This window comes from Macaca mulatta, chromosome 20 (assembly GCF_049350105.2).
Source record: "Macaca mulatta isolate MMU2019108-1 chromosome 20, T2T-MMU8v2.0, whole genome shotgun sequence".
Taxonomy (NCBI): Eukaryota; Metazoa; Chordata; class Mammalia; order Primates; family Cercopithecidae; genus Macaca; species Macaca mulatta.
In genome coordinates, this window is record NC_133425.1 from 5,617,121 (window position 1) to 5,643,265 (window position 26,145).

A 26,145-nucleotide genomic window follows, 5' to 3' on the forward strand; every position below is an offset into this window, starting at 1 on the left:
TCCAGGGCTGCTCACAACTCTGAAGGCTGCCGTGGCTAAGAGGACCCTGAGCTCAGATTTGGCATTGGAGTTTGTACTTAGGAGGCTCTTGAAAGGGCTTTGTGTGGGCTGCCAGGAGTTTTTTGAAATTGGGATTAGCTACCAACAATAACACACTGAGAGATTTCACCTAAAAATCTGGATTTCCAGTTTCTCTTCAAAAATCCAAAGCTCTAGCTGGCCCGGGCTGGTCATGAGGATTCAGTCCTTACCAGACCCACTCCCACCATCCCGTCTTTCCAGGGCCTCAGAGGCCCTGGCGTGGACTTCTGGTAGTTGTCACCTGCCTGGCGCCTCATAGACATCTGGCCTGTGACTCTTAGGATTCCTAAACAGTCTCTCGCTTTTTACACAAAAAGCAGGAACCTGCCCAGTGTCATCCGGCAAACCCACGACAGACAAGGTCTACCGGCCCAGGTCCGGAGGCCGCAGAGTGAGGGCCAGGCCAAGCCGGCCCACGAGCCCCTCGGTGGGGAAGGGGCGTGTCTCCATGCGGCTCCGCCCCGGCCAATGGGGAGAGGCCCCGCCCCCTGCCGCGGCGGGCCCGCTCCCCCGGGCTCTTAAGGCGCGACTGGCCTCCCCCGAGCCGACTCCGGAGCCCGAGCCCGGGGCGGGTGGAGGCGGACTCGAACGCGGTTGCCTCGGGACCCAGGACCCCGTCGGGCCCGACCGGCCGGGAAAGACTGAGGCCGCGGCCTGCCCCGCCCGGCTCCCTGCGCCGCCGCCGCCTCCCGGTGAGTTTCTGCCGGGCTGGGGGGCTGCGGGCGGGGACGGGGGCGCCAGGGCCAGGCTGTGCACACGCGCGGTTCACGCGCTAGGACCGCCGCCGCGCGCACACACGCACTCTCGGGACCGCGGTCCCAACCCCGCACGGTCACCCGGGCCGCCCGGCGGGCAGGCCCTGTGCGCTCCTTTCCCCGCCGTCCTGGGGCACCGACAGCCCCGCGGCCGGCCAGGGTGCGCGCCTGAGTGTGCGGTGAGCCCGCGAGGCTGCAAGCAGACAAAATAAACACCCCCTCCCATGCTTCCTTCTCCCACGGCTGGGCCCTCCGGCATGACCAGTTTTATGATTCAGACCCCTTTGAGGGGGGATAGCCAAGGCGTAGGCTTGGGTTACTTTTCCCTCCTGGGGTCCGGCAGTAGGTGCTGCTGTGCAGAAGGGCTGCCTGGGGTCCTCTGGACCCTTGTCACTCAAAGCACAGCTGGGGGCTACAGATATGCAGCCCTAGGGAGGGGCGGGGGGTGGCTGGTGGGCGTCTGATGCCCATCCCTCCAGGTGGGGGATGGACCTGTACTGGCCAGGGCCCTTAGTGCTCTGGGTTGCAGGGTGCCGGGTCTCTGCCTCTGCCAGGGAAGGGGCTTTGCCTGGGCTGCAAACCCAGTGGCCTGGAGCCAGCCTAGTCCTTTGTGTCCCTGGGCTGGCAGTGCTGGGGCCTGAGGACTGCCGAGGTCCCCTGTGGACACTGGCAGGCCAGCCGATTGGTGCCAACCATTCTGCCTCTCCCCCGTTCGTTAACGATTGCCACACCAGGGTCACTGACCGCCTCTCCTGCTGTGGCCCAGGGGTGGAGTGTGCAGGGTGGAAGGAAGAGGTCCTGGGGGTCTAGGTGTCCCCCTGCCTGCCTTTTGCACCAAGGACAGGTGAGGCTCTGAAGAGAGGCAGCGGGACCTAGAGCCCCCTTCCCTGGGCTGAGAGCTTCCAGGGCTGGGGACTGGATAAAATCTCCAAGGTCCCTTCACACTAGACTGTACTTTGGGTGTTGAGGGCATAGAGGGGTGACCGGGCTGGGACCTTCCAAGCAGGGTCCATTAGGGCCAGTCCAGTGGGCAGCAAAGTCCAGGATGGGCCCAGCTATTGACAAAAACCCAACAGAGCTGGGGCAGGCAGGTGGGGGATGGGGAGCAGTCCCCTGAGTTTACTCTCTTCTCCCAGGGGAGTTGGCCTGGAGCTTCTGTAAACAGAGTGTCAGAGGCAGGAAGAGGCTCTGGTGATGAGCAGCCCAGCTGGATCCCCTCCAGACCATTATCTAGCCTCCCCTGGGCCTGGGGAGGGAGGATGCGCACACGCATGCCAGCCTGGGGGCCGGGCACTGCCTGTCCCACCCCCGTCTCCTGCACATTGGAACAGCTGTCCTGATACCTGTGGGTCCGGAGGGTCAGATGGAGATGGAGGTGGGGCTGCGGGCTGGGGTCCCAGGGCATTTGCCATCCATGGCACCTCTCTCCATATTCTGGGAATGGGAGAAGGGGATTCAGCATAAGGAGCCTCTCAGACACTGCCCAGACCTGTGCTTAACCAAGGAAGGCCCCTCTGGCAGGCAGCCCAGGGGCCAGGGAGATGGCAAGGGAGATGCCCTAGGCAGGAGATGGGTCCGTGGCTCCTAGCTCCCATTACTGTCACCCCCACCGACAGCCCCGGGGGAGCTGGGATAAGTCCCAAGTAAAGAGAATTAAGTCCTTGCCTGGACTTATAAGTGGATCCTAACACTACACTGGGCAGCCTCTGGGAACAAGAAAGCAGGGCCCTGCTGAGCCCCAGAGGGAGCTCCCACCTCAGCAGCCCAGACAGCCAGTCCTGCCAGTGGAACAGAGGTGTGCAGAGGGGAGGCTGCCCACAGAGCCATCCCTGACCACTGGATAGCCCTGAGCTCACGGGAGGGCAGCAAGGCCACCTAACTCTGTTAGTGACCTCTCCTGGACCCCCCATCAGCTGCCCTTAGAGTCCCCTCCCTGAGCTGGGGAGCCCAAGGCTCTGTGCTGCCAAGAAAACCAGCTCCCCTCACTGCTGTGGAATTTGCGTGAGTTCTTGGAGCAGGGGGAGGGTGCACGTGTGTGTGTGTGTGTGTGTGTGTGTCTGCAGGAGCACTGCCCAGTGGGTGTGTGTCTAGTGTGGGCGTGTCTGCGTGCGCGTGACTGCAGCAGGGCTGTGTATTTGGGGGTGGGCGGGGGTGTTTGGGGGAGCCTGCTTGCACCAGGAGGGGCAGGGCCTCAGCCTCCTTCCTTTTATCGGTTTCCACATTCCAGAGTCAGCCGGATCGCTTTCCCTCCGCGCTGGGCCGCCGGCCTCCCCCGCTTTTCCTCATTCCAGCCTCCCTGGGTGTGAGGAGGCTGGAGGAGGCTCCCTCGGGCCACCTCAGTTTTTGGGGGGGGTTGGGGGCGGGCCAGGGGCCAATTATTCTCCAAGATTGGGGACGGCCCCCACCAGACTCCTCGTGGGGAATGCAATAAGGCTCTGACATTCCTCAGGGGCTGCCTGAGAGATTTAATTAAGGAGGGAGGAGGGAGCCAGCCTGCACCGGGAAGGGGCTGGGGCGGCCGCTGGGGCCCCTGCTGGCCCTGGGCCCCGAGCCCGGCTGGGCATTGAGAGCAATGCGGGGGCTGGGTTGTGGTTCAGTGGCCAGGTCCTGTTCTGCCTCTCTTAGTCCATCCCGCCTGCTGACTGATCAGCTCACAGACCCCAGGGGCGCCATTTCTGCCACGGGTTGGCCAAGAACCCTGGGTGACTGGGGGGGTTCAGCATGGGGAACTTGAGAAAGGCAAGACTCCTTCCAGGGCCACTTCCTTCTCAGATCCCCAGGCCCAGGAAGCTTAGGGCTGGCGGCCTTCCTTGGTAACTAAGGTGTTCTTCTGGCAAGTTCAGGGTGAATTGCAGGTTAGGGCCTTACTAGATGGGTGCTTGCCCCTGGGTGGCGACCGGGCAGTGAGGAGGCCCCGTGTTGAGGCCCAGCCCTGGTGGCATCACACCTGCCGCGTGCAGACAGTGGCATCTGGACTGGCCCATTTCTAGTTGGGCTGCAGACACCACACAGCTCTCAGGGCCACAGGTGTCCTCCCTGACAGGTTGCACCTCTTGTGACTGAGATGGCACGTCCCACTGCCCCAGGGACTCACTTGAGCTGGGGCCTGGCCTTAGTCACTGGTCTCCCTGCCCTGGGCTAACAGGTCTGGCAGCTGCCAAGTCACCCACGGTGCCACTGAAGGCACCCACCTGGGGCCGGGCCAGCCTCCTGGGTGGAGGGAGGAGGGAAGGCCCTGTGCCTGCTCCTCTCCCAGCCCTGCCAGCTGGTCCACACCTGCTCCGGGATCCAGAGCCCCTCCCTGCACAGGAAGACAAGCTGACATCCTGACAGTCTCCTTTGCTATCCTCTGCCCTGGTGTTCTGAACCCTGGCTGTGCAGAGGACTCGCTCAAGGAGCTTCTCCAAAATACAGCTCTGCCTGGGTCTCACCCCTAAAAATTCTTTTTTTTTTTTTTTTTTGAGACGTAGTCTCACTCTGTCCCCCAGGCGGGAGTGCAGTGGCGCAATCTTGGCTCGCTGCAAGCTCCGCCTCCCAAGTAGCTGGGACTACAGGCGCCTGCCACCACGCCCGGCTAATTTTTTTGTATTTTTAGTAGAGACAGGGTTTCACCACGTTAGCCAGGATGGTCTCCCTCTGCTGACCTCGTGATCCTCCCACCTCGGCCTCCCAAAGTGCTGGCATTACAGGCATGAGCCACCATGCCCGGCAGAAATTCTTGTTTAATTGGCCTGGGAGTGGGGCCCCAGCATGGAGGTTTTTTGAAAGCTTCCTGGTTGATTCTGATGTGCAGCCCCGGGGCAAAGCCCTGGCGTCACAGGTGGGAGATGTTAGCCCAGAGAGAGGAGCGTGCTTGGGTGAGGTCACAAAGCGTGCTGAGTGCCTGACCGAGCTCCTGGCTGTGGCATTATCTGTGGAATGAAGAGCGCCAGCTTGGGGTGGTGGATGGAGTAAGAGGCTGACACCGGTGTGGACCCCCGCTCAATCACCAGCCAGGGGTCCCCGTGCCTATAGGGAGGGCCTACCTGCCGCAGTCCCTGAGGAACTCGAGGCCCAGCCCTCTCTGCCCTTTCTGTGAGGGCCCAAGACCCCTGACCTCTTTGCCCTGCCCTTGGGACTGCTGTGTCCCAAGGAAGGGGAGACGGGGCGGACCCAGCCGGGCCCTGAGCCTCCTCGGACACGTCAGCGAAACTGGAGCCAGCCGTCCTGGCCGCCGGCACAGTCCCGCCTGCCTGGGGGGGTTGGCAGACTCCTGGGGCTGGGCTGCTGCCAGGCCTTGCCGGCCACACAGAGCCTCGGCGGGCCAGCATGGGGAGCGGGGGCCCGGAGTCTCAGGGTCAGACCTGCAGCGCCTGTCCTGCACCCACTCTGAAGCATCCGGCACACGAGGGGCGTGCTGGCCTCAGACTGTCTGTCTGTCTGTCCAAGCCTGTCCCCTACTCAGCAGGCACACCGCCTGCCCCAGGATCACTAAGATGAGCTCACCAGGGGCTGATGTGCTTGCCAGATGCCTGGGTCCCACCCCAGCCATGCTATCCCCTCGCCCGTCCCCGCCTGACCCTGGGCGTGTGTGGTGTACCCCAGGGGGTGGGTGTCCCCCTGGGAGATGAGATACAAGTGCCTTGTCCTCCTTACTCATAGGGCCCCTCCCTGAAGTCCTGTGCTGAAGGGGACTGCCAAAGGACAGATCACCCACCACATGCCCCCTTCCAGAACTGGAGATACCCCACCCCCGCCCCCAGGCCCCAGGGTGAAGGGCAGCCTTGGTGTGGGGACGTCCGATCTGTATAAAGCTGGCCTGAAACCCTCTCCCTTAGTAGTACCCGCGCCCGGGGGGCAGGCAGGGTTCTGCGTTTATGAGTAACGCCCTCTGCAGTGAATGTTTACCGACCACTTAGCATGTGCCCCGAGCACAAACCAAGTCACCCCAGACACAGGCGCCACGAGCAGTCCCCACTGCACGATGGGGGCTGACGTGGGGGCCGTGGCTGGGCTGTGGACCCTATCGCCCTATGCCAGCTACCGTGGCAAGGAGGGGGCAAGGCCGGCAGCAGCACTCAGCAAGGCCGAGGAACTTGGGTGGAGGAGGGACACCCCAGACCCTCGCTGTCATCTTCCCACCCCCCAACATCCCCGAATCCCAGGGCTGCCTCCGGAACACCACCTGCACTGGGCAGAGGAAAAGGTCTCACCTCCCTGCCTGACTAGTGGATCAAATATCAAAGCTCAGGTCCTGGGATCACTGGTGGGAGGGCGGGTGGGCGGCGGCAAACACAGTGTGACCTGTAGACAGCCCCCAGCCCAGCGCCCACACCAAGCACACGCCCAGACCCCAGGCGGGCGGGACAGCTCCCAGAACTTGTTAAAAGAACTTCCGCATTTGAAAACAAACAGGACAACAGAAAATGACAACTCCAGAGGGTGAGGGGGCAGGGCTGCTTGCACCAACTCCAGAGGTGAGAAACTGAGGCCCACAGTTGAGAAAGGAACTCTGGCCTCTGTCCCCTGCCACCCCGCCACCGTCCCCTCCACGGTCAGCCTTCCCCCACTGGGTTCCTCTCGGGGCTGGCTGATGGGTTCCTCAGTGCCAGGAGCCCCTGGCGGCGCCCTCAGAGCTGCCAGCCTGTAGCTTACAAACTCTGGGGTTTTCCAAAGCTCCAGCGCTGCCTCCTCCCTCCTCCCTTTGCTGTGGGGGTATAATTGGGGCTCAGGCAAAAGCTCACCGCACGTTTTACGGGGCTGGGAAGCAGGCTGGCTGCTACCTGCTGGGTGGTCAGCCCAGGACCCCAGCCCACAGTCCTGACCCAGACCCCTGTCCTGCTGACAAGGACGCACACTCCACAGCTCACAACCTGTCAGCCAGAAAGCCACCCTGTGGCCAGATGGACCCACAGCATCCCCTCTCCCTTCACAACCTTGCTGATTAAAGACCCAACAGTGCAGGGAGAAGAGCACCTCCCAGTATGTACCCCTAAGAGCTGGCCTGCACACCTGGCCTCGCAGGGCTGAGGACTCCACATGCAGCCCCCACTGCAGCCCTGAAGTGTCCCAGATACTCAGATGAAGAAACCGAGGTGTGAGAGCAAAGTCACTGTCTGTGGCCTCGCAGCATGGACACCTCTGAGCCCAGGGCCGCCTGTCTGGAGTGAGAGCTTTTGACTGTGACCTTAAATGAGGCCCAAGGGGAGCTGAGGCCACAGTGGTGGCCAGGCTGGCCACGTGGAGGGTCCCTTCCCACCCTGGAACCTGGCTGCACCCTTCGTGACCCTGGCCTGGCCCCGCTGGGAGGACTAATTCAGGCAGAGGTGGCCTCACCCCCCACATGGACATGGGGTGGGTGGGGGTCACTCACAGCCCACATCTGGAGGCCAGGCCGCACCCGCCGTCCTCTGAGTCAGTGAGGGTGGAGCGGGTCCCACAAGGGAGGAGAAGGCTGGGGGTGTGGCCCCAGGGCCTTAGGTCATCAGACACGAGCCCCCCTGGGGTGGTACTGGCCGGGCCAGGGACACGTGCCCGGGGTTCAGGGTGCTAACTTCTTCCAGTGCTCAGTGCCAGGCCCTCCTGGGCTGTTCACTCGGCAGAGGTGAGCTAAGCGGGCCTGGAGACACCTATGGCAAAGGCAGGCCGGGTCTCACCTTAGGGAGGTGAGGGGGCACACGACAGCAAGGGGCACACTGCTAGGTCGGGGAGGCTTAGCCTGTTGGCCTCTGAAGGGCGCTTGTTGTCGCTAACTGACTAGGGGCTCAGGGTCGGTGGCTTCTAGGGGAGACACTCTGACAGTGCGATACTACAGGTGGGCAGGGCCTGCGTGGGCCAAACCCTGGGACAAGGGCTCCTTCCTTTACCTCGAGCTACCTACAGACCTCAGTGGCCACCTCACCAGTGATTTGTCTAATCTGTCCTGGGACCACCTGCTCCTCCTCCTCACATTCCAGAAACCCACGTACCTGGGGGAGAGGGAGCCCCATGGATGGGTTCCCCCAGCCTGGGGCAGTGGGGTGGAGTGCAGGCTGGGTGGGGGTCATGTTCCCTGGACTACCTGCATGGTCCGTGTGGGGCAAGGGGAAGCCCAGGCTCCAGCACAAAGGGCTCTTGTGTGAGCTGTAGGCACCACTGGGCAGGATGCTTCCTGGGGATGGGCTGGCACCCCGTATGAGGCTCATGGACTCTAGGGGTGCCAAGGTGGGGAGGGCTGCTCCTGGGGACAGCCCCAGTGGTCTCCCCAGGAGTCTAGGTGATGGGGGCCAGCCACAGACCTGCCTGACTTGGGCAGTGCAGCTAAGATCTGGAGCCTGGAGTGGCTGGTGGGAGCCCCCGCCCCCAGGGCATCTGGAGGGCATGCACCCGTCACAGGCGGCTGTTGCACACCTGAGCTCTGGCTCGGACTTGCTGGCACTGCAATGGCAGCGAGTCCCTGCACCTCCATGAGCCCTGCTTTCTTCTGTCTGCCCTGATGTGGCTGCTGGGGGGCTACCTGAGGTGATGGTAAACACTTAGTGTTCCTTAGTCCTTCCCACTTAGCTGGCATGTGGGAAGGAGTTGCACCACCACTGCCGAGGGGATGGCTGCTGCTCATCTTTCTTGGTGCCCAGCCCAGGGCAGACCCCAAGAAACAGTAGATGAAGCTGGGGGCGGTGGCTCACGCCTGTAATCTCAGCACTTTTGGAGGCTGAGGTGGGCAGATACCTGAGGTCGGGAGTTTGAGACCAGCCTGACCAACATGGCGAAACTCCGTCACTACTAAAAAAAATACAAAAATTAGCCGAGCTTGGTGGCTGGCACCTGTAGTCCCAGCTACATGGGAGGCTGAGGCATGAGAATTACTTGAACCTGGGAGGCGGAGGTTGCAGTGAGCTGAGATGACGCCACTGCACTCCAGCCTGGGCGACAGAGCGAAACTCCATCTCAAAAAAATAGAAACAGTAGATGAATGACTCTGCAGAGTTTTCCCAGGCCTGGCACTGCCCCTGGGGCTGCCATGTAGCCAGTGTCCCCACCTGAGCCCTGTGGCCCCCAGCTCCAGCTGTGTCACCAGCCTCAGCTCCCCGCCTCCCTCCTCACAGGGGACACGTACCAATGCCTGTGACCTCTGCCCCTCCTCCAGGAACCTTCCCGCCGGCCACTTCCTGGCGGCCCACAGCCCCCAGCCTAAGCAGGTCTGACTGCCCAAGTGGAAAAACACGGATCCCATAGTTTCCATGTGAAGTCTTCCCGCTACAGTCCCTCCTCCAAGGAGGGCGGGACACGGAGCGTGGCAGCAGGAGCCGGGGACCAGGGCAGCCAGCTTCTCTGCTTATACACCCACCCAGCTGCCTGCCTGCCCCCTCTTCCAGACCCTGTAGGGAGGAGCTGCCGCTCCAAGTCCCATGATTCTCGATTCTCTCTTTCCCTGTCCACCTCTGAGGCAGGGGATGGGGGAACCTACCTAGGCAGAGGCAGGAGGGTCTGAGGTTCAGGAGGAAGTGGTGCATGGTCACTGCACATTCAGTGGACGTCAGGCCCCATGATGACCTCTATGTGCACTGAATGTAACGACAAGGTCACACAGTGAGGAAGTGACGGGGCTGGGACAGAACCTGGTTCAGGGGCACTGACGACCTGACTCATAACTATTGGGTTCTCTTGCATTTAGGGGCAGGAGCAGTGAATTCCCTCTGGCCCTTCCTGGCGTGGCTGCCCTCTAGGCCTCTCACTCACGGTCTTCTGTCTCTGCCTCCTCTCTGCTCCCAGGGACAGAAGATGTGCTCCAGGGTCCCTCTGCTACTGCCCCTGCTCCTGCTCCTGGCCCTGAGGCCTGGGGTGCAGGGCTGCCCATCCGGCTGCCAGTGCAGCCAGCCACAGACAGTCTTCTGCACTGCCCGCCAGGGGACCACGGTGCCCCGAGACGTGCCACCCAACACGGTGGGGCTGTACGTCTTTGAGAACGGCATCACCACGCTCGACACAGGCAGCTTTGCCGGCCTGCCGAGCCTGCAGCTCCTGGACCTGTCACAGAACCAGATTGCCAGCCTGCCCAGCGGGGTCTTCCAGCCACTCGCCAACCTCAGCAACTTGGACCTGACAGCCAACAGGCTGCATGAAATCACCAATAAGACTTTCCATGGCCTGCGGCGCCTCGAGCGCCTCTACCTGGGCAAGAACCGCATCCGCCACATCCAACCTGGTGCCTTCGACACGCTCGACCGCCTCCTGGAGCTCAAGCTGCAGGACAACGAGCTGAGGGCACTGCCCCCGCTGCGCCTGCCCCGCCTGCTGCTGCTGGACCTCAGCCACAACAGCCTCCTGGCCCTGGAGCCCGGCATCCTGGACACTGCCAACGTGGAGGCGCTGCGGCTGGCCGGTCTGGGGCTGCAGCAGCTGGACGAGGGGCTCTTCAGCCGCTTGCGCAACCTCCACGACCTGGATGTGTCTGACAACCAGCTGGAGCGAGTGCCACCTGTGATCCGAGGCCTCCGGGGCCTGACGCGCCTGCGGCTAGCCGGCAACACCCGCATCGCCCAGCTGCGGCCCGAGGACCTGGCCGGCCTGGCTGCCCTGCAGGAGCTGGACCTGAGCAACCTAAGCCTGCAGGCCCTGCCTAGCGACCTCTCGGGCCTCTTCCCCCGCCTGCGGCTGCTGGCAGCTGCCCGCAACCCCTTCAACTGTGTGTGCCCCCTGAGCTGGTTTGGCCCCTGGGTGCGCGAGAGCCACGTCACACTGGCCAGCCCTGAAGAGACGCGCTGCCACTTCCCGCCCAAGAATGCTGGCCGACTGCTCCTGGAGCTTGACTACGCCGACTTTGGCTGCCCAGCCACCACTACCACAGCCGCAGTGCCCACCACGAGGCCCATGGTGCGGGAGCCTACACTGTTGTCTTCTAGCTTGGCTCCTACCTGGCTTAGCCCCACAGAGCCGGCCACTGAGGCCCCCAGCCTGCCCTCCACTGCCCCACCTACTATAGGGCCTGTCCCCCAGCCCCAGGACTGCCCACCGTCCACCTGCCTCAATGGGGGCACATGCCACCTGGAAGCACGGCACCACCTGGCATGCTTGTGCCCTGAGGGCTTCACGGGCCTGTACTGTGAGAGCCAGATGGGGCAGGGGACACAGCCCAGCCCTACACCAGCCACGCCGAGGCCACCACGGCCCCTGACCCTGGGCATCGAGCCGGTGAGCCCCACCTCCCTGCGTGTGGGGCTGCAGCGCTACCTCCAGGGGAGCTCTGTGCAGCTCAGGAGCCTCCGCCTCACCTACCGCAACCTATCGGGCCCTGATAAGCGTCTGGTGACGCTGCGGCTGCCCGCCTCGCTCACTGAGTACACGGTCACCCAGCTGCGGCCCAATGCCACCTACTCCATCTGTGTCATGCCTTTGGGGCCCGGGCGGGTGCCGGAGGGTGACGAGGCCTGCGGGGAGGCCCGCACACCCCCAGCCGTCCACTCCAACCACGCCCCAGTCACCCAGGCCCGCGAGGGCAACCTGCCACTCCTCATTGCACCCGCCCTGGCCGCAGTGTTCCTGGCCGCGCTGGCTGCGGTGGGGACAGCCTACTGTGTGCGGCGGGGGCGGGCCGTGGCAGCAGTGGCTCAGGACAAAGGGCAGGTGGGGCCAGGGGCTGGGCCCCTGGAACTGGAGGGGGTGAAGGCCCCCTTGGAGCCAGGCCCAAAGGCAACAGAGGGCGGTGGAGAGGCCCTGCCCAGCGGGTCTGAGTGTGAGGTGCCACTCATGGGCTTCCCAGGGCCTGGCCTCCAGTCACCCCTCCACGCAAAGCCCTACATCTAAGCCAGGGAGAGACAGGGCAGCCGGGGCCAGGCTCTCAGCCAGTGAGACGGCCAGCCCCCTCCTGCTGCCACACCACGTAAGTTCTCAGTCCCAACCTCGGGGACGTGTGCAGACAGGGCTGTGTGACCACAGCTGGGTCCTGTCCCCTCTGGACCTTGTCTCCTCATCTGTGAGATGCCGTGGCCCAGCTGATGAGCCCTAATGTCCCCAGAACCGAGTGCCTATGAGGACGGCGTCCGCCCTGCCCTCTGCAACGTGCAGTCCCTCGGCACGCCGGCCCTGCCATGTGCTGGTAACGCATGCCTGGGCCCTGCTGGGCTCTCCCACTCCAAGCAGACCCTGGGGGTCAGTGAAGGAAGCTCCCGGAAAGAGCAGAGGGAGAGCAGGTGGGCGACGGGGCTGTGTGACTCTAGCTTTGGCCCCAGGAAGCGAAGGAACAAAAGAAACTGGAAAGGAAGATGCTTTAGGAACATGTTCTGCTTTTTTTAAAAAAATACATATATTTATAAGAGATCCTTTCCCATTTATTCTGGGAAGATGTTTTTCAAACTCAGAGACAAGGACTTTGGTTTTTGTAAGACAAACGATGATATGAAGGCCTTTTGTAAGAAAATAAAAGATGAAATGAAGTGTGTTTCTTGGGCTCAGCCCCAGGGTAGAAGGGCTGGATGGAGGGAGATCGAGGAGCAGCCCTTGCTATGGGGAGCTGTGGCCCTCATTCAGCATCCCCTGGGCTTGGGCAGCCCTCCCAGGTGTCCTGATCTGGGTGCCATCCACCCTAGGCTTGAATAAGGTGAGGCTGGGCCCAGGTGGGGCAGGGCTGCCTCTGGCCTCGGACAAGGACGGGTCAGGAAGCCTCACCTTCCCCAGGCCCCGTCTTCTGCCAGCAGGAGCTCTGGCCCACGTGCGGCTGGGAGAGGCCTGTGGCAGATGTGGGGCCCGGTGAGGCCCTCCTGGGTTGGTCTGATGGGCAGTTCACTGCCTGCCTTCCTCTAAGGACAGGACCCTGGGCTCTCTCATTCCAGTCCTCATGGATGGTCCCGGGACCAGACAGGCTCCAGGACCTTCCTTACAGTGTCTCGGGAGAGCCAGGTTTGCATGGCCCAAGCCCCATGCCACCCCACTGCCCAGCATGGGTGCAGCAGGGAAATCCTGCTCCCTGCCTCCTGCTCCCGTTGCAGTGAGGGCTTTGTTGGGAGAGGAAGTGTGAATCATCAAAGGCAGGGACCCCATGGGTGGGGAGAAAGGAGCTGAGCCCCAGCTGGCAGGACAAGCTGGGAGACAGGAACAAAGGGCCCAGGCTGGCTTGCAGATGGTGCCAGGATTGGTGGCCTTGGGATGCCCCCTCAGCCCCTGCATTAGGGATGTGCCCAGGCTTTCCGGAAACCCTAGAAGTGGAAGCATTTTCCAGGAAGGCTGCATGCTGAGGTGGGGGCAGGGATGCTGAGTGCAGCTGTGGCCTGGACTGGGTGCAGGGAGCTTGGGGACAGTGATGGACACACAGCACCTTTTCCTGTTACCCTCAGTGGGAAGGAGGGGAGGGGAGGGGGCCCACTGGGCTGCTGCTGCAGGGGCACCCAGAACATGCTGGAGTGAGCCTCCTGCAGACCCCATGCCACTGTCCCACAGGTCATGGCCCCAGCCCCCAGCACTCAGCCTCACCCCTGGTGGGACAGAGTCAGCCAAGCCAGACCCAGGGAGCAGGCCCCGCGGCGCGGGTGTTGATGTCAGCGCCGAGTCAGGCCCAGCCACGCGAGGCTCTGGATTCAATTAGCGGCTGCTGAGGGCTCTGGCACAGGGAGGGAGGAGGCGGGCCGTGGGTCATGGCGGGCAGTGGGTGGTGGCAGTGGGCCTGGGTGGGGCCCCTTCTTCCTGAGGCAGCAGTGGCAGCCCAGGTGGATTTCCTGTAGGCCTGGGTCCCATTAGGGGAGTGGCTGCGGCCAGGCCTGCCTCCCCCTTCTCGTGGCTGCCTTGTCAAAGGGGCCTTTGTGGGCCTGAGGCTGCCGCTGAACACGGTGGCTGCTGAAGAAATGTTCTCACTGCAAAGCAAACCTGGCCGAGTGGGACGGTGGGGGGGGGGCAGTCAGGGGGTGACAGGGCCCAAAGAAAGGAAGCTTTCCCAGGAACAGTGTCTGGAGTGTGCCATCAGATCAGGGCTTCGGGGAAGGGGAGAACCCAGCCAGGGGGTGGCCAAGCTGAGATGCAGCCTCGACCCGGGACAAGTCCCCTGACTCTAGGCCAGGGACCAGGGGCAGATGTGGGGGTGTGCGAGCCCCCATCACCAGGTGCTGACCGCAGCAGGCTCTGGGCCACGTGGGCGACACCTGCTCTTGTTTTATGCCCGGCGACCTCTTATATTGAAAAGGAGCGGCCACAGGGAGGGAAGACAGCGTGCTCACAGTAAGTGGAGACAGGACCCCAGCACCTGCTCCCCAGCCACGGATGGGGCTGCCGGCCACGCGGGAGGGCTTAGGGCCACTGTGAGCTACAGAAGCAACAGACCCTACATCTATGGGGTAGGGGGTGATACAGTTCGCCCAGCCCCCTCAAAGGTGTTCACACACTCATCCCCGCTCAGTTCACACCCAGAAGCATGGCACCCAAGACAGGTGTATCTTTGTGCCTCCCAGACCAAAGCATGAGATGTTCCTTCAGTGCAGGCTGCCGGTCCCTCTCATTATCCTCCCACCTCCACCTGGCATCAAGCATGGTGCCAGGCACACAAAGTGCTGGGCAGCCCTCCGTGGATGCTGCCTGAGCACAGACAGGACCTTGGTGTTTGAGGCTGGCCTGGCTCCCAGCCCCCGCTCCTCCTACTGTGGCCGGCTTCCCCTCAGATACTCCACGAATGTCACAGGGAGGGCATAGGTGGGACCACAGTGGAGGCCCCTGGGTGAGGATGAGGAGGAGACGGGGTGTGTGCATGAACCCTGGCCTCCTCCAGCTCTCATAAGGGCACACACTGTTCTGCCCAAGATGGAAAATCTGTAAAACAGAACTCGAGGGTGGTGGAGTGGATGCAGTTGCCAACCTCCTGTGCCCATAGATGACACTCCAGACTTTCCATGCTCAGCCCAGATTCGCTCAGAGGTCCTGGCACCCCAGAGAGTCAGTGGGGGGCTCCAGCTTCCAGGATGCCTGGGGGTACAGGGGACCCGCCACCTCTCAGAACAGCTGGGGGGCTGTCACACATCCTTGGCATCCACCAGCTTCATGGGGGCTGGAGAGTCCCGGCTCCCTTGCCAAGGGTGCCAGGAAGGCAGAGCAGGGGCCAGGGCTCGGGGGCAGAGGGGAGAGAACCCTGGCCTGGCCACCCATCTGGGAGTGATTTGAGAAATTCCAGTCCTCACTGGTCCTTCGAGGCTATTCTTAACTGTGGTAATTACAGGGTCAGCCTCGGCCAGTGGCACCGTGAGGTCTGGGCATCATTAACTCCTCCAGAGGCCACACTGGGGCGGGGCAGGAGATGCTTGCAGGGGATGGGGACCCTGTCACTGGGGGCGGAGCCTGGAAGGCAGGAAGTGGTGGGTGGAAGTGACTGGTGCTGGGTCCCTTCACACCAATGCCTCTGCTGGGGGCCCTGCAGGGAAGGGGCTATCTAACCTAGAAAGGTCTAGAAGACAAGATGCCAGGCAGCTCCGGGCCCAGGATGGGGGACATGGGGACAGATCCTAGACATAGAGTCTGAAGGCCCGGGAGCTCTGACTCCTCAAGGCAAGGCGGGTCCCACTGACTCCTCCCTGAATCCCCAATGCCCAGAGCAGGCAGGAGGCTGAGGGCAGCCCTGACTCTGCCTCTCGCCCTCCATGTGACTTCAGGGAAGGTGCTGAATCTTGCTCACCTTTGCCTCCCTCATCTGTAAAATGGGCCTTGCCAGCTCTCAGCCCCTCCCTGGGTGTGAGAGGATGGGAGAGGGCGTCACTGTCACCCTGACCCCTACCCCTTCTCTGGGCGGCTCTCAGCCGGAGGAAGCCCTTGGCAGCAGCTCTCACTGGTATTCAGGGGGGACCTCTTTTGGGGACTCCCCGGAAGATCCCACAGCCTTCCTTACCCCCAGACACATACGCTTGCTGCTCCCAGAGCCTGGACAGGTCATTGTTGCCTGTGACTCAGTTTCCTCAGTTATGCAATGGAAGAAGGAATAAGCTTGCCAAGGACCACCCCTTTCCTGGCTCTGACGTTCTCGGATCCCCCTGCCTGCGAAGATTCCAGCAAGGCCCTCATGAGTCATGGGTGAAGCTTCAGAAGGCGGATGGAGTCCCTGCCGCTCCACCCTGGCCCTGCCTGGCTACGTCTCTGAACACCCCCAGCCTCAGTTTCCCCAGCTGTGTTGTGGGTGGTCTGAACGGATGGGTCACTCATAAATGCTTGCCCTGGGCCTCCTGATGTCTGGCTCTGGAGCCGCAGTGGGCCAAGGCCAGAGCGTGCCTGGCCAGGACCCCGCCAGGCACTGCCAAAAGCCCTCTCCACACACTTCTGGGGGCAGATGGAAGGATGAGGTGCACTTGGAGCCCCCCAGGCTGCCTGGACACCAGCCTCACCTGTGGACACACCTCAGGATAGAACACGACAGCACATGGCTGGTACGGAGTAGGCCGCATAAACCTCAGTGGGCTGCATAAGCCAAGGCCCACCTCCACCTCCACCTCTACCTCTACCTCCACTTCCAACCTGCCAGGCTGTCCAACAATGAGCACGCCCACCCTCCTATCATAGCCTGGAGCCTCCCTGGGCCTCAGCCCTACCAGAACATCCACAGAAAAATGAAGTGCATTCTTGCATTTCCAGACCACACCCTCTCCCTGAATGCCAAGCATGCCTGTGTCAACCCCTGGCCATGAAACCTCTGGTGACCAAGGGCCCACTCTGCTACCAGGGGCCAAAGGGGTACCAGAACACCTGTTGTAGGTGATACCTGGAAGCTTCGGGGGTACAGGGCCAGATGTCTGTTGCAAGGCCTTGCAGCCCAGATCAGGTACCCCAGAACACCCCGGAGATCAGCCCGCCTCACTGACAGGCCGGATCAGGTGCCCTTGCCAGCGGTGCCCTGGGTCATCAGCCCCCCAGCCCACCCGTGTGTCACAGCTCCTACCCTGGTGAGGTGTCCAAGGTGAGGGAGGCCAGGGCGTTGGAGAAGAGCCGCGTGTCCCACAGCTTCACTTCATGCTCACGCATCTGCAGGGAGGGCGAGAGAGGGGCTCAGAGGGGCCTGTCCCTCAGAGCCCCACCCGGGGGCTCCCGGGAAACCCAGTGCCTGAGGGTACAGCCTGACACAGGGCACCTGCCTCAGAGCAGGGCTTGGAATAGGGATGGGAGTCACCCCAAGGAAAGAGAGTTTGGGTTTTCATGTTCTGCCCCTTTAAGAACCCTTAGGTGACAAGGGATGAGGGGCGGTTCCCTCCATGGACTCGGTCCCTGTGGGGCCACTATAGCTCCTGGGGTCAGGCTGAGCTATTACAAATGGAATCTGCCAGTTTTCAGCAGCCGTCAGTCCCCTGAGGCTCTGAGACCCGGCTGCACAGTCAGGCCGTATATGGACAGGCCTGGAACTGGCCCTCAGTCCCCCGCCTCCCATTGGCTTTGTCCCTGCCCGAAGGGCTGGACACGTCCCCACCTGGCCATGCCCTGCTCCTCCAGGAGGAACCCCCTACCTGGTTGAATCCAGTAGACACAAGGTACTCCCGGGAGCCCGTCCATGCCAGCCGGCTATCCCTGCTGTTCTCATGGGCCTGTGTGCTCTGCAGGAGGCAAGAGGTGGACCTGAGCCCCAAGGCCCCCTGGACTGGGCCTGAGCTGGGGAACTTCTGCTGCCCACCTGCCTGAAAGCCTCATAGAGGGTGGGAAGGGCTGGTTCCTTCTCCACGTCCCCACTGGGACCAAAGGTCTCCAAAGCACCCCAGGGATCAGCCCCGCCTCCGCCCTAGCTGAGGGCAGCTCTGCGCCCAGAGGCCAACCTGACCGCTCCTCCCGAGTGTCCCTCCTCCCGAAGAGAAGGCTGCCTCGCTCCCCAGCTCCAGGCCCCTTCCCTACTGCACCAGGGGCTTAAAGGCACTGGCACTTTCTTGCCTCCATGAGCTGTGTGATCCGGGGGACGCCACACTCTCTCAAAGCGTCATTTCTCTCACTTGTGTAAGGGGCACCTGGTGCGGTGCCACCCACTTCCCAGGGCTGTTGCCATGTGGAAGGGCAGGGCTTGTGGCAAAGTGCCGTGTAAATCGGGGGATTTTGAGGATCACTGCGGCCGCCCCAGGCAGGAGGCAGGGCCTGGGACCCACCTCTGGGCAACATCCAGAGAGCGCCAAGCAGTGCCTCTCCTGGCCCTCCCAAGGTGCTGGAGCTGCCAGCAGGAAAGCTCCTGGCCCCTGGGAGGAGAGGGAAGCTCATATGGTGGGTGGGGCCCTGTCCTCCTGGGTCCTGGCAGTAGGGAGCTGAGGGGGCCAGAGGAAATGCAAACAGCTCCTCCCAGTCACCCTGGCCCCTGGAGCCTGAGACGAAGGACCCTGTTACCAAAAATAGCTCACCCCAAACCATGGCCAGCTTCCTCTGAGCTTCCCACGATCTCCTTGGGAATGAATGAGGGAGGGAAGCAGCCTGCGAGGAGCTGGCCCGGGGCCCCCTCCCCAGCCCGTGGAGGCTGACTCCAGCGTGGGAGACCATCGGAAACGGCTCCAGGTCCCGTCCTTCGAGGGGCTTTTCTCACTGTTCCCTTCCCACCAGGCTGCGGCCGGCACAGGAAGTTGGGGCTGGAGCCTGAGAACCAAGGCCCCACTGCCCTCTCTCCACGTAAGAGGGGATATCGGGTCAGGACAAGGGTCGAGCCATTGGCCAGCCCTGCCCTCGACACCCGGAGAGGGTCACAGTGTCATTCAGGCTCCTGCCTTCTCGGTGTTTAGGGTGCAAATATCCGTGTGTGCGCAGCCCACCAGGTGGCTCTTAGCTTGTCCAAAAGTCATTCATTCATTCAAGAAACACACAAGGCCTCCCAGGGACCAGAGCTGTGCTAGGAGCTGGCGGTGGGGCCGGATGGTTCTCAGCTAGAGGGCAGGTGCTGGGGGGAAGCAGTGCCCCTCGCTCATCTATTTTCTCCTCGTATGGATATTTGAGCCACACACTATCCGAGATGACACGGTGAACAAAATGGGAAAAGTCCCCGTGCCCGTAGAATAAACACGTCGGGGAGGCAGATATAGGCCAAACAGAAATCAGTGTGTCATTCCATGTGACTGTGCATGCCATGGGGGAACCGCATGGTGTTAGGGGAAGAAGCTCTGGAGGTGGACCCAGGAGAGCCCCAGCCCAGCCACCACGGCCACCTTCCATGGTGAGTCAGTCACCGGCTCTGTGCCTCAGTTTCCATGTCTGTAAAAAGCACTGTAACAGAATTTACTTTTTTTTTTAACCTTTCCTGTGGTGCTGAAGGACCTACTTTTGAAGACGGTCATAAGGAGTAAGAGGGAACGCTTGTAGAAGGCTCAGGATTGTGTCTGACAAGTGTCACGTGTGCATGTCTCACAAGTAATAGCAGGGTACCGTCAGAGTGTAAGTGAGGGAAGACCTAGCGTCATTCCCACTAGGCTGTTTGAGGGTTGGCAGGCGTGAGCCAGGTATGGGAACTAGCATACACAAAGAGTTGAAAACTGGATGCAGAAAGACCCGCTCAGTCAGCAGGGGGGGATGCGGGAGGTGGAGGCCGGGCCAAGCCTGCAGGATCCCCCCAGGGCTACCACTGAGCACTTTTCACCTAGGGGGCACAGACTAAGGCTAGGGGTGGGACACCCCTTGGCCTGTATCTCCCACCTTCCTAATTCACATGTGGGAAGCCAGAGGCACAGAGAAAGGAAGCCATGGTGCAAAGTGGCCCAGCCCCAGCTGTCTCCTCCACTTGCACAAGAGGGACATGAGGCTCAGAGTGGTGATGAGACTTGCACAAAGTTGCGGCTAGGAGGCAGCAGGGAAGGGAGGAGGAGCCGCCCAGGACCACAGCTGGCCTAGAAACACTCTGGTTTCCAGCAAACATCCTGGGCCAGCTCTCGTTCCCTGGAGTGTTCAGCCCAGCCTGCAGAGCTCCAGGTAAGAGCTTTGGCTGCGCCCAGCCACTCCCCACTGTGGGTACACGCAGCTCAGTTTGCCCAGAGACCACGGGAAGCCCCCAAGTGAGGGAGGGGGTCAGTGGCCCACCCCTTACTCTATAACTCCTTATCAATGGACTGATCACCAGTATCAAAAATGAGAGATGGGCTGGGTGCAATGGTCCCTGCCGTAATCCCAACACTTTGGGAGGCTGAGGCGGGAGGACTGCTTGAGCCCAGGAGTTCCAGAGCACCTGGGCCACAAACTGAAAACTTCTTTCTTAGAAAAACAAACACGGCCGGGCGCGGTGGCTCATGCTTGTAATCCCAGCACTTTGGGAGGCCGAGGCGGGCGGATCACGAGGTTAGGAGATCGAGACCATCCTGGCGAACATGGTGAAATCCCATCTCTACTAAAAATACAAAAAATTAGCCGGGCGTGGTGGCGGGCGCCTGTAGTCCCAGCTTCTCGGGAGGCTGAGGCAGGAGAATGGCCTAAACCCGGGAGGCAGAGCTTGCAGTGAGCCGAGATTCAGCCACTGCATTCCAGCCTGGGCGAGAGAGCGAGACTCCATCTCAAAAAAAAAAAAAAAGGCCGGGCGCGGTGGCTCAAGCCTGTAATCCCAGCACTTTGGGAGGCCGAGATGGGCGGATCACAAGGTCAGGAGATCGAGACCATCCTGGCTAATACGGTGAAACTCTGTCTCTACTAAAACATACAAAAAAAAAAAGCTAGCTGGGCATGGTGGCGGAACCTGTAGTCCCAGCTACTCGGGAGGCTGAGGCAGGAGAATGGCATAAACCCAGGAGGCGGAGCTTGCAGTGAGCTGAGATCCGGCCACTGCACTCCAGCCTGGGCGACAGAGCGAGACTCCGTCTCAAAAAAAAAAAAAAAAAAAAAGAAAAACAAACACTAGGCCGGGCACAGTGGCTCATGCCTGTAGTCCTAGCACTTTGCGAGGCTGAGGCGGGGGGATCACGTGAGGTCAGGAGTTCAAGACCAGCCTGGCCAACATGGTGAAACCGCATCTCTACCAAAAATACAAAAATTAGCTGGGAATGGTGGCAGGCGCCTGTAATCCCAGCTACTCAGGAGGCTGAGGCAGGAGAATCACTTGAACCTGGGAGGCGGAGGCTGCAGTGAGCCGAGATTAAGCCCTTGCACTCCAGCCTGGGTGACAGAGCAAGACTCTATCTCGAAAAAAAAAAAAAAAAACAACTAGCTTGACGTGGTGGTGCATGCCTATAGTCCCAGCTACTAGGGAGGCCGAGGCAGGAGGATTGCTTGAGCCCAGGAGGTCAATGCTGCAGAGAGCCGTGATGGCGCCACTGCACTCCCGCCTGGGTGACAGAGCGAGACCCGTTTGCCAGCCTCAGCAAGCCTCAGAGAAGAGCCCTCTCTCCAGCTCCTCATTCTCCTGGGTAGCGGGCAAGAACAGGGGCTGCAGCTGAGACCCAGGCATCGTTACCCTGCATCCCTGAGGCCCCCCACAACCTGGTTCTGAGAACAGGAGGGGCTGTGGCAGGGCAGAAGCAGTGCCAGCCCAGTAGGGGGTGAGGAGGGGAGGCGTATGCCCACCCCTTCCTCACCATGACAACACTTCCTATGCAGGGCAGGATGGTTCCAGGAGCAACCCTGGCTCCCTGCTTGGGTAAGGGGACCTGCTTTAATAGTAAGACGCCCCCACTCACTCCCTTCTCTCCTCTGAGGCTCACCACCCCCAACTGGCCTGTCTGATGCACTGGGGTTCCTAGAGGGCTCAGTCTGGGGCCCCCTCCCACCCAGACAAGGGTTCTAAGTCCTCCACACTCATCTGTGGCTGCCACTTTCCCAGAACAGCCTGGGCTCCAGAGCCTCACCCAGCCCCAGCTAGGCCAGTTGTATAGGGAAGGGGCGGCAGTGGGGGTCTGGGCGGTTCCACAATCAGATGGGCGAGCCTGCCTGTCACCCTGAGGTGGGACCCTGGAGAAGCCACAGAACCATCTGACCCTTGGGGTCTACACCTCCAAGGAAGTGGAATATGCCAAGTGCCTGGCGCATAACAAAGGCTCATACATGCAGTCTTAGAACCAAGCAGGGGTGTGAGCAGGAGGAGTCACCCCAGGGTCCCCTGCTCCAAGCTCATGCCTGAGGCAGGGCTCCAACAAGACAGTGGAGGGCGGACTCCCTGGCCCACTCCGGGCTCTGGGACAGCACCAGGGCTCAGGTGGGGTGGACCCACAGAGGACAGAGGTTGCATGGAGGGCAGGCGGCTCCGCTCCCTGACCCCCAGCCACACCCCACCAGGCAGAAAGGAGGATTGCCAGAGAAAGTGCTCCCAGAAGGCCTCTCCCTCAAGTCGGCCCCTCGGCTCACACCGGCCCTGGCTGCCAGCAGCGGTTTTCCTAATAGAAGCCAGGTGTGGGCCAGATGCCCTGGGCGGAAGTGGGGGGCAGGGCCACACGGAGAGCGGCATTCCAGGCCTGCTGCCCCCGCACCAGGGCCCGAGCACAGGCCCCAGCCAGCAGCTGGAGGGGTGGGAGCCACCCACGCTCTTCCCAGGTCTCCTCGCCCCAAAGCCCCGCAGGGGGGCTCCCTCCAGAACCAGATCCTCTCTCTCTCTTCGAGGAGCTGGGAGCCCCTTGGACAGCAGCCACTCTATCCCCACCTCGGCATCAGTCACCGCCCCCAGCCCTGCTGGAAGAGGAGGGGAGAGAGGAGGAAGGCTGGAAAGAGGGGGCGGAGGAGGGGAGAAGAGGAAGAATCACGTGGGCCCAGCAAGCTGGCTCAGAGCCATGCCTGGTAGGTCAGGGGCAGAAGCATAGGTGCCCCAGCAGTGCCCTGGGCTCTGGAGAGGAGAGTGCAACCTGAGAAAGTGAAGGAGGCCGGAGGAAGCCTCCGTGGCGCCTTCAAGCTGAGCCTGGGCCCCGCTTTCTGGGCAAAGGCTTGGAGGTCAAAGAAAGCTACCCAGTGAGGATACCGCGCACACCCACACTGCCCTGAGATGCAGACAGCCACCATCTACCAAGCCCAGGTCCCGCATGACGAAGAGGTCAGCCAGCCTCACCAGCAAGTATGACCAGGGTGTGGCCAAAACCACTCTGCCTGGCTAGTTTCACCGGTTAAATGGGAGTCCTCTCAATCTTCAGCTGGACAAAAGTGGAACTGACTGTACCGTTTGGACTAAAAAACTGCAATCTTCCATGTGACTGGGTTTCTCTCCTCAGTCTTGTGTGTGTAGGGGGCTCTGGGGCTCCAGTCTAACGCTAGTTTGGTTTGGGCTAGTAGTTTGCCCTCGACCCCAGGTGAGGAAAAAGTCCTAGAAATGGGGAGGGGGTATCTGTGATGGGCCTAGGTCTTTGCTGGGGAGCTCCTCTCCTGAGCTAACAGCAGGACCCTAAACTTCACCTTCCTCAGGAAAGAAGCCTCCTCAGCTTCTAGAAAGTTCTTTTTAGAAATGTAAATCCACAGCCAGGCGCGGTAGCTCACGTCTATAATCCTAGCACTTTGGCAGGCCGAGGCGGGCGGATCACAAGGTCAGGAGTTCCAGATCAGCCTGACCAACATGGTGAAACTCTGTCTCTACTAAAAATACAAAAAAATTAGCTGGGCGTGGTGGCGGGCGCCTGTAGTCCCAGCTACTCGGAAGGCTGAGGCAGGGGAATGGCATGAACCCAAGAGGCGGAGTTTGCAGTGAGCCGAGATCGCGCCACTGGACTCCAGCCTGGGCGACAGAGCGAGACTCTACCTCCCCCGCAAAAAAGAAATATAAATCTACTCATCGTACTTCCTGCTTAAAACTCTCTAAAGGCAGCCGGGCACGGTGGCTCACGCCTGTAATCCCAGCACTCTGGGACGCCGAGGCAGGAGGATCACGAGGTCAGGAGATTGAGACCATCCTGGCTAACATGGTGAAACCCGGTCTCTACTAAAAATGCAAAAACAAAATTAACCGGGTGTGGTGGCAGGCGCCTGTAGTTCCAGTTACTTGGGAGGCTAGGGCAGGAGAATGGCGTGAACCCGGGAGGCGGAGCTTGCAGTGAGCCGAGATCGAGCCACTGCACTCTAGCCTGGGCGACAGAGCGAGACTCCATCTCAAAAAATAAATTAAAAAAAAAATTACCTAATGGCTTCCCACAGCCCAGGTGACCACGGGCCTGTTTCCCCCAGCACCGCTCGCGCAGACTCCGCAGACGAGCCTGTCCTCCTCCAGGCCATCTGTGCCTGCCCCCCTGGCATTACTCAGGCCTCCGCTCCCCAGCCAGTTACTCAGGGAAGCACTAAACCAGCCCAGCAAAAGAAGCCCCCAGCAACTACTCCGGGACAGGGCCCTGTCCCAGGATTGTTGCTCCTGCCTACAAGGTCTCTGTAGGACGAATGAATGGTGCCCCAGTGGCTGGATGCCTGCAGCATGAGCCAGGTCCCAGCTTCCCCGCTCGGAACTGAAATGGCCACGCACATTCCATGCACAGACACAAACCAAAACACGCTCAGTTCCTGGAGCCTGTACGTTTTGATAGGTCCCACCCGGGGTCTTCCTGCAGAGGACAGGAGCTGTTTCTTTTTGGCTCCTCAGCAGCTGGTCTCTGCTGACCGTGCCAGGGTGAAGGGCTCAAAGGAAGGAAGTGGGGATCTCAGATCACTGACTGAAGCCACAGGATGGCCTCCGTGGAGAGCCTGGGGGAAGCTTAGCTCTGCCCACCCTGTGATCAAAGCCAAGCCCTCCCAGGACCCAGAACACACTTCACAGGAAGAGCTCCCAGCAGTGATGGCCCACCTCCTGGGGACCCCTGGTGCTGCGGACATGTCCGCCAGGACCCCAGGCCTGCCCTTACCTCCACCTGCTGGAACCACTGGGTCCTCAGCCTCAGCGGAGGCTTCAGCCCACCCCGGCTTGCCCACACAACTCACCTGAGAGGCCTGCGGCTGTGTTCTGGGGTCAAAGATCCGCAGCTGCTTGTCCTGGAAAAGCAGAGAGGAGGAAACAACTTGCAACTAGGGCTGGAGGGTCCCTGGAAGCCAGCCTGTCCTCCCACCCGCCAGCTCTGAGCAGCCCATCCCCAGCACACAGGGCTGGCATCACACACCAGGGCATCCCTCCTCAGCCCTGTTTCTCCTTCTCAGCACAGCAGCAGGCCCCACCCAGTCCCCCAAAAAAGCAAGCTCAGCAAGCAGTGTTCAGCTTCCTGAGACCTACTCCACACCAGGCATACCAGACACTCGACCCCTCCTAGTCTTCCAACTACCCTATGAAGTGGTACTATCACCATGACCCCTCACAGACAGACAAATGGAGGTCCAGAACCAAACTCTAGGCTGTCAGTGCCCCACACATGCTCAGCCCTATGCTAGGCCCAGCCTGGAGAGGCTCACGTGACGACCTCATTTCTGCACTTACAGAATTTAGCATTTAACCAGGAAAATGAGCTTACACCTCCAAACCATCCATTCAGCAGTAACTGATTCAGATTATCCAAAGGGAGGATGGAAACAGACAAAAAGCAGAAAAAAATGTACTGAAATAAAACACCCATACTTTGTATAGGACCTTCTTTCTGTGGAACAATCTGTGTGTGTGTGCATGCACACGTGTGTGTACACAAACATGCACCACGTTTGGCCATAATAAATTAAGTGCAAAAGGAAGTTGTAGAATAACATGGCATAGTGTGATTCTACTGTGGTAAAAATCAACAAAAATCTCCATTTGTGTGACCATGATCCTGTTTGTTTTCACTGTTACACAGCTGTCATACAGCCCATACATTTTACACGTTTGCTGAGCAAGGAGAAAGGTCTAGACTAACACAGGCTGCTGTGCTAATGCTGGGTACCAAGGGTGGGGAAGGTGGGGGCTGGTTAACTTTTTCTTTTTACATCTTAGCACAGGTCTATTTTGTTTCATTCAGCATAGATTCCTGTTTTCATATTTTGAAAAACAGTAAACAATTTGAATTTGAAATGAAAAACAACACCAACCAGGCATAGTGGCTCGCGCCTGTAATCCCAGCACTGTGAGGCTAAGGTGGGCGGATCACCTGAGGTCAGGAGTTCGAGGCTAGTCTGGTCAACATGGTGAAACCGCGTTTCTACTAAAAATAAAAAAATTAGCCTGGCGTGGTTGCAGGCGCCTGTAATCCCAGCTACTCAGGGGACTGAGGCAGGAGAATCGCTTGAACCCGGGAGGCAGAAGTTGCAGTGAGCTGAGGTTGTACCACTGCACTCCAGCCTGGGCAACAGAGTGAGACTCCGTCTCAAAAAAAAAAGAAAAGAAAAACAACATCCTTTGCACCAGCACACACTAAAAAAAACTTGAAATACACATGCTCCTCAAAATACAATGGAGTTACATCCCAATAAACCCATCTTAAATTGAAAATACAGTAAGTATGGCCAGGAGCAGAGGCTCATGCCTGTAATCCCAGCACTCTGGGAGGCCGGGCGGCAGATCACTTAAGGTCAGGAGTTCGAGACCAGTCTGGCCAACAAGGTGAAACCC

General features: G+C 60.5%; 3 protein-coding genes and 1 long non-coding RNA gene across 19 annotated transcripts in view; 2 read left to right on the plus strand and 2 right to left on the minus strand.

The window, feature by feature from the left end:
• Window positions 1-26,145, minus strand: part of CORO7 (coronin 7) — a 75,866-nt gene that overhangs the window by 17,220 nt on the left and 32,501 nt on the right. For 10 of the 14 annotated variants that reach the window (XR_013411458.1, XR_013411457.1, XR_013411459.1 and 7 more), the window contains 3 exons: window positions 24,558-24,608; window positions 17,249-17,335; window positions 16,690-16,772 (listed from right to left, as the gene is read on the minus strand). Coding sequence is in view for 11 of the 14 variants with exons in the window: in XM_077985390.1 (XP_077841516.1) it covers window positions 16,690-16,772; window positions 17,249-17,335; window positions 24,558-24,608 (221 nt within the window). In the remaining 3 variants the exon portion in view is untranslated. Of the gene's footprint in view, window positions 1-16,689; window positions 16,773-17,248; window positions 17,386-24,557; window positions 24,609-26,145 lie in introns of all 14 variants that reach the window. The other 4 variants (XM_077985391.1, XM_077985393.1, XM_077985386.1 and 1 more) reach the window with 2 other exon arrangements.
• Window positions 628-12,226, plus strand: VASN (vasorin). 2 transcript variants are annotated; one of them, XM_015125535.3, is made up of 2 exons: window positions 628-773; window positions 9,469-12,226. In XM_015125535.3, exon 2 carries the CDS (start codon window positions 9,576-9,578, stop codon window positions 11,595-11,597), a length of 2,022 nt encoding a protein of 673 aa, XP_014981021.3. In that variant the 5' UTR covers window positions 628-773; window positions 9,469-9,575; the 3' UTR covers window positions 11,598-12,226. The 2 variants fall into 2 exon arrangements, with proteins under 2 accessions (XP_014981021.3, XP_014981020.3); XM_015125534.3 differs by having other exon boundaries at window positions 9,567-12,226.
• The window catches only part of LOC144337859 (uncharacterized), a 116,826-nt gene continuing 94,956 nt past the window's right edge, over window positions 4,276-26,145 (plus strand). The window contains exons 1-2 of the mRNA XM_077985546.1: window positions 4,276-4,330; window positions 21,019-22,099. Coding sequence (XP_077841672.1) covers window positions 22,077-22,099 — 23 coding nt within the window. The 5' untranslated portion in view covers window positions 4,276-4,330; window positions 21,019-22,076. The remainder of the gene's footprint in view (window positions 4,331-21,018; window positions 22,100-26,145) is intronic.
• On the minus strand, window positions 12,057-15,794 carry LOC144337860 (uncharacterized). Of its 2 annotated transcripts, none has more exons than XR_013411492.1 (2): window positions 15,663-15,794; window positions 12,057-14,735 (listed from the first exon to the last, which is right to left on the minus strand). It is a non-coding gene; the product is annotated as an uncharacterized LOC144337860 (long non-coding RNA). The 2 variants fall into 2 exon arrangements; XR_013411491.1 differs by having other exon boundaries at window positions 15,649-15,794.

Excerpts from the sequence above, each read along its gene's own strand:
- VASN (XM_015125535.3), top strand. The coding sequence starts at position 9,576 with ATGTGCTCCAGGGTCCCTCTGCTACTGCCCCTGCTCCTGCTCCTGGCC.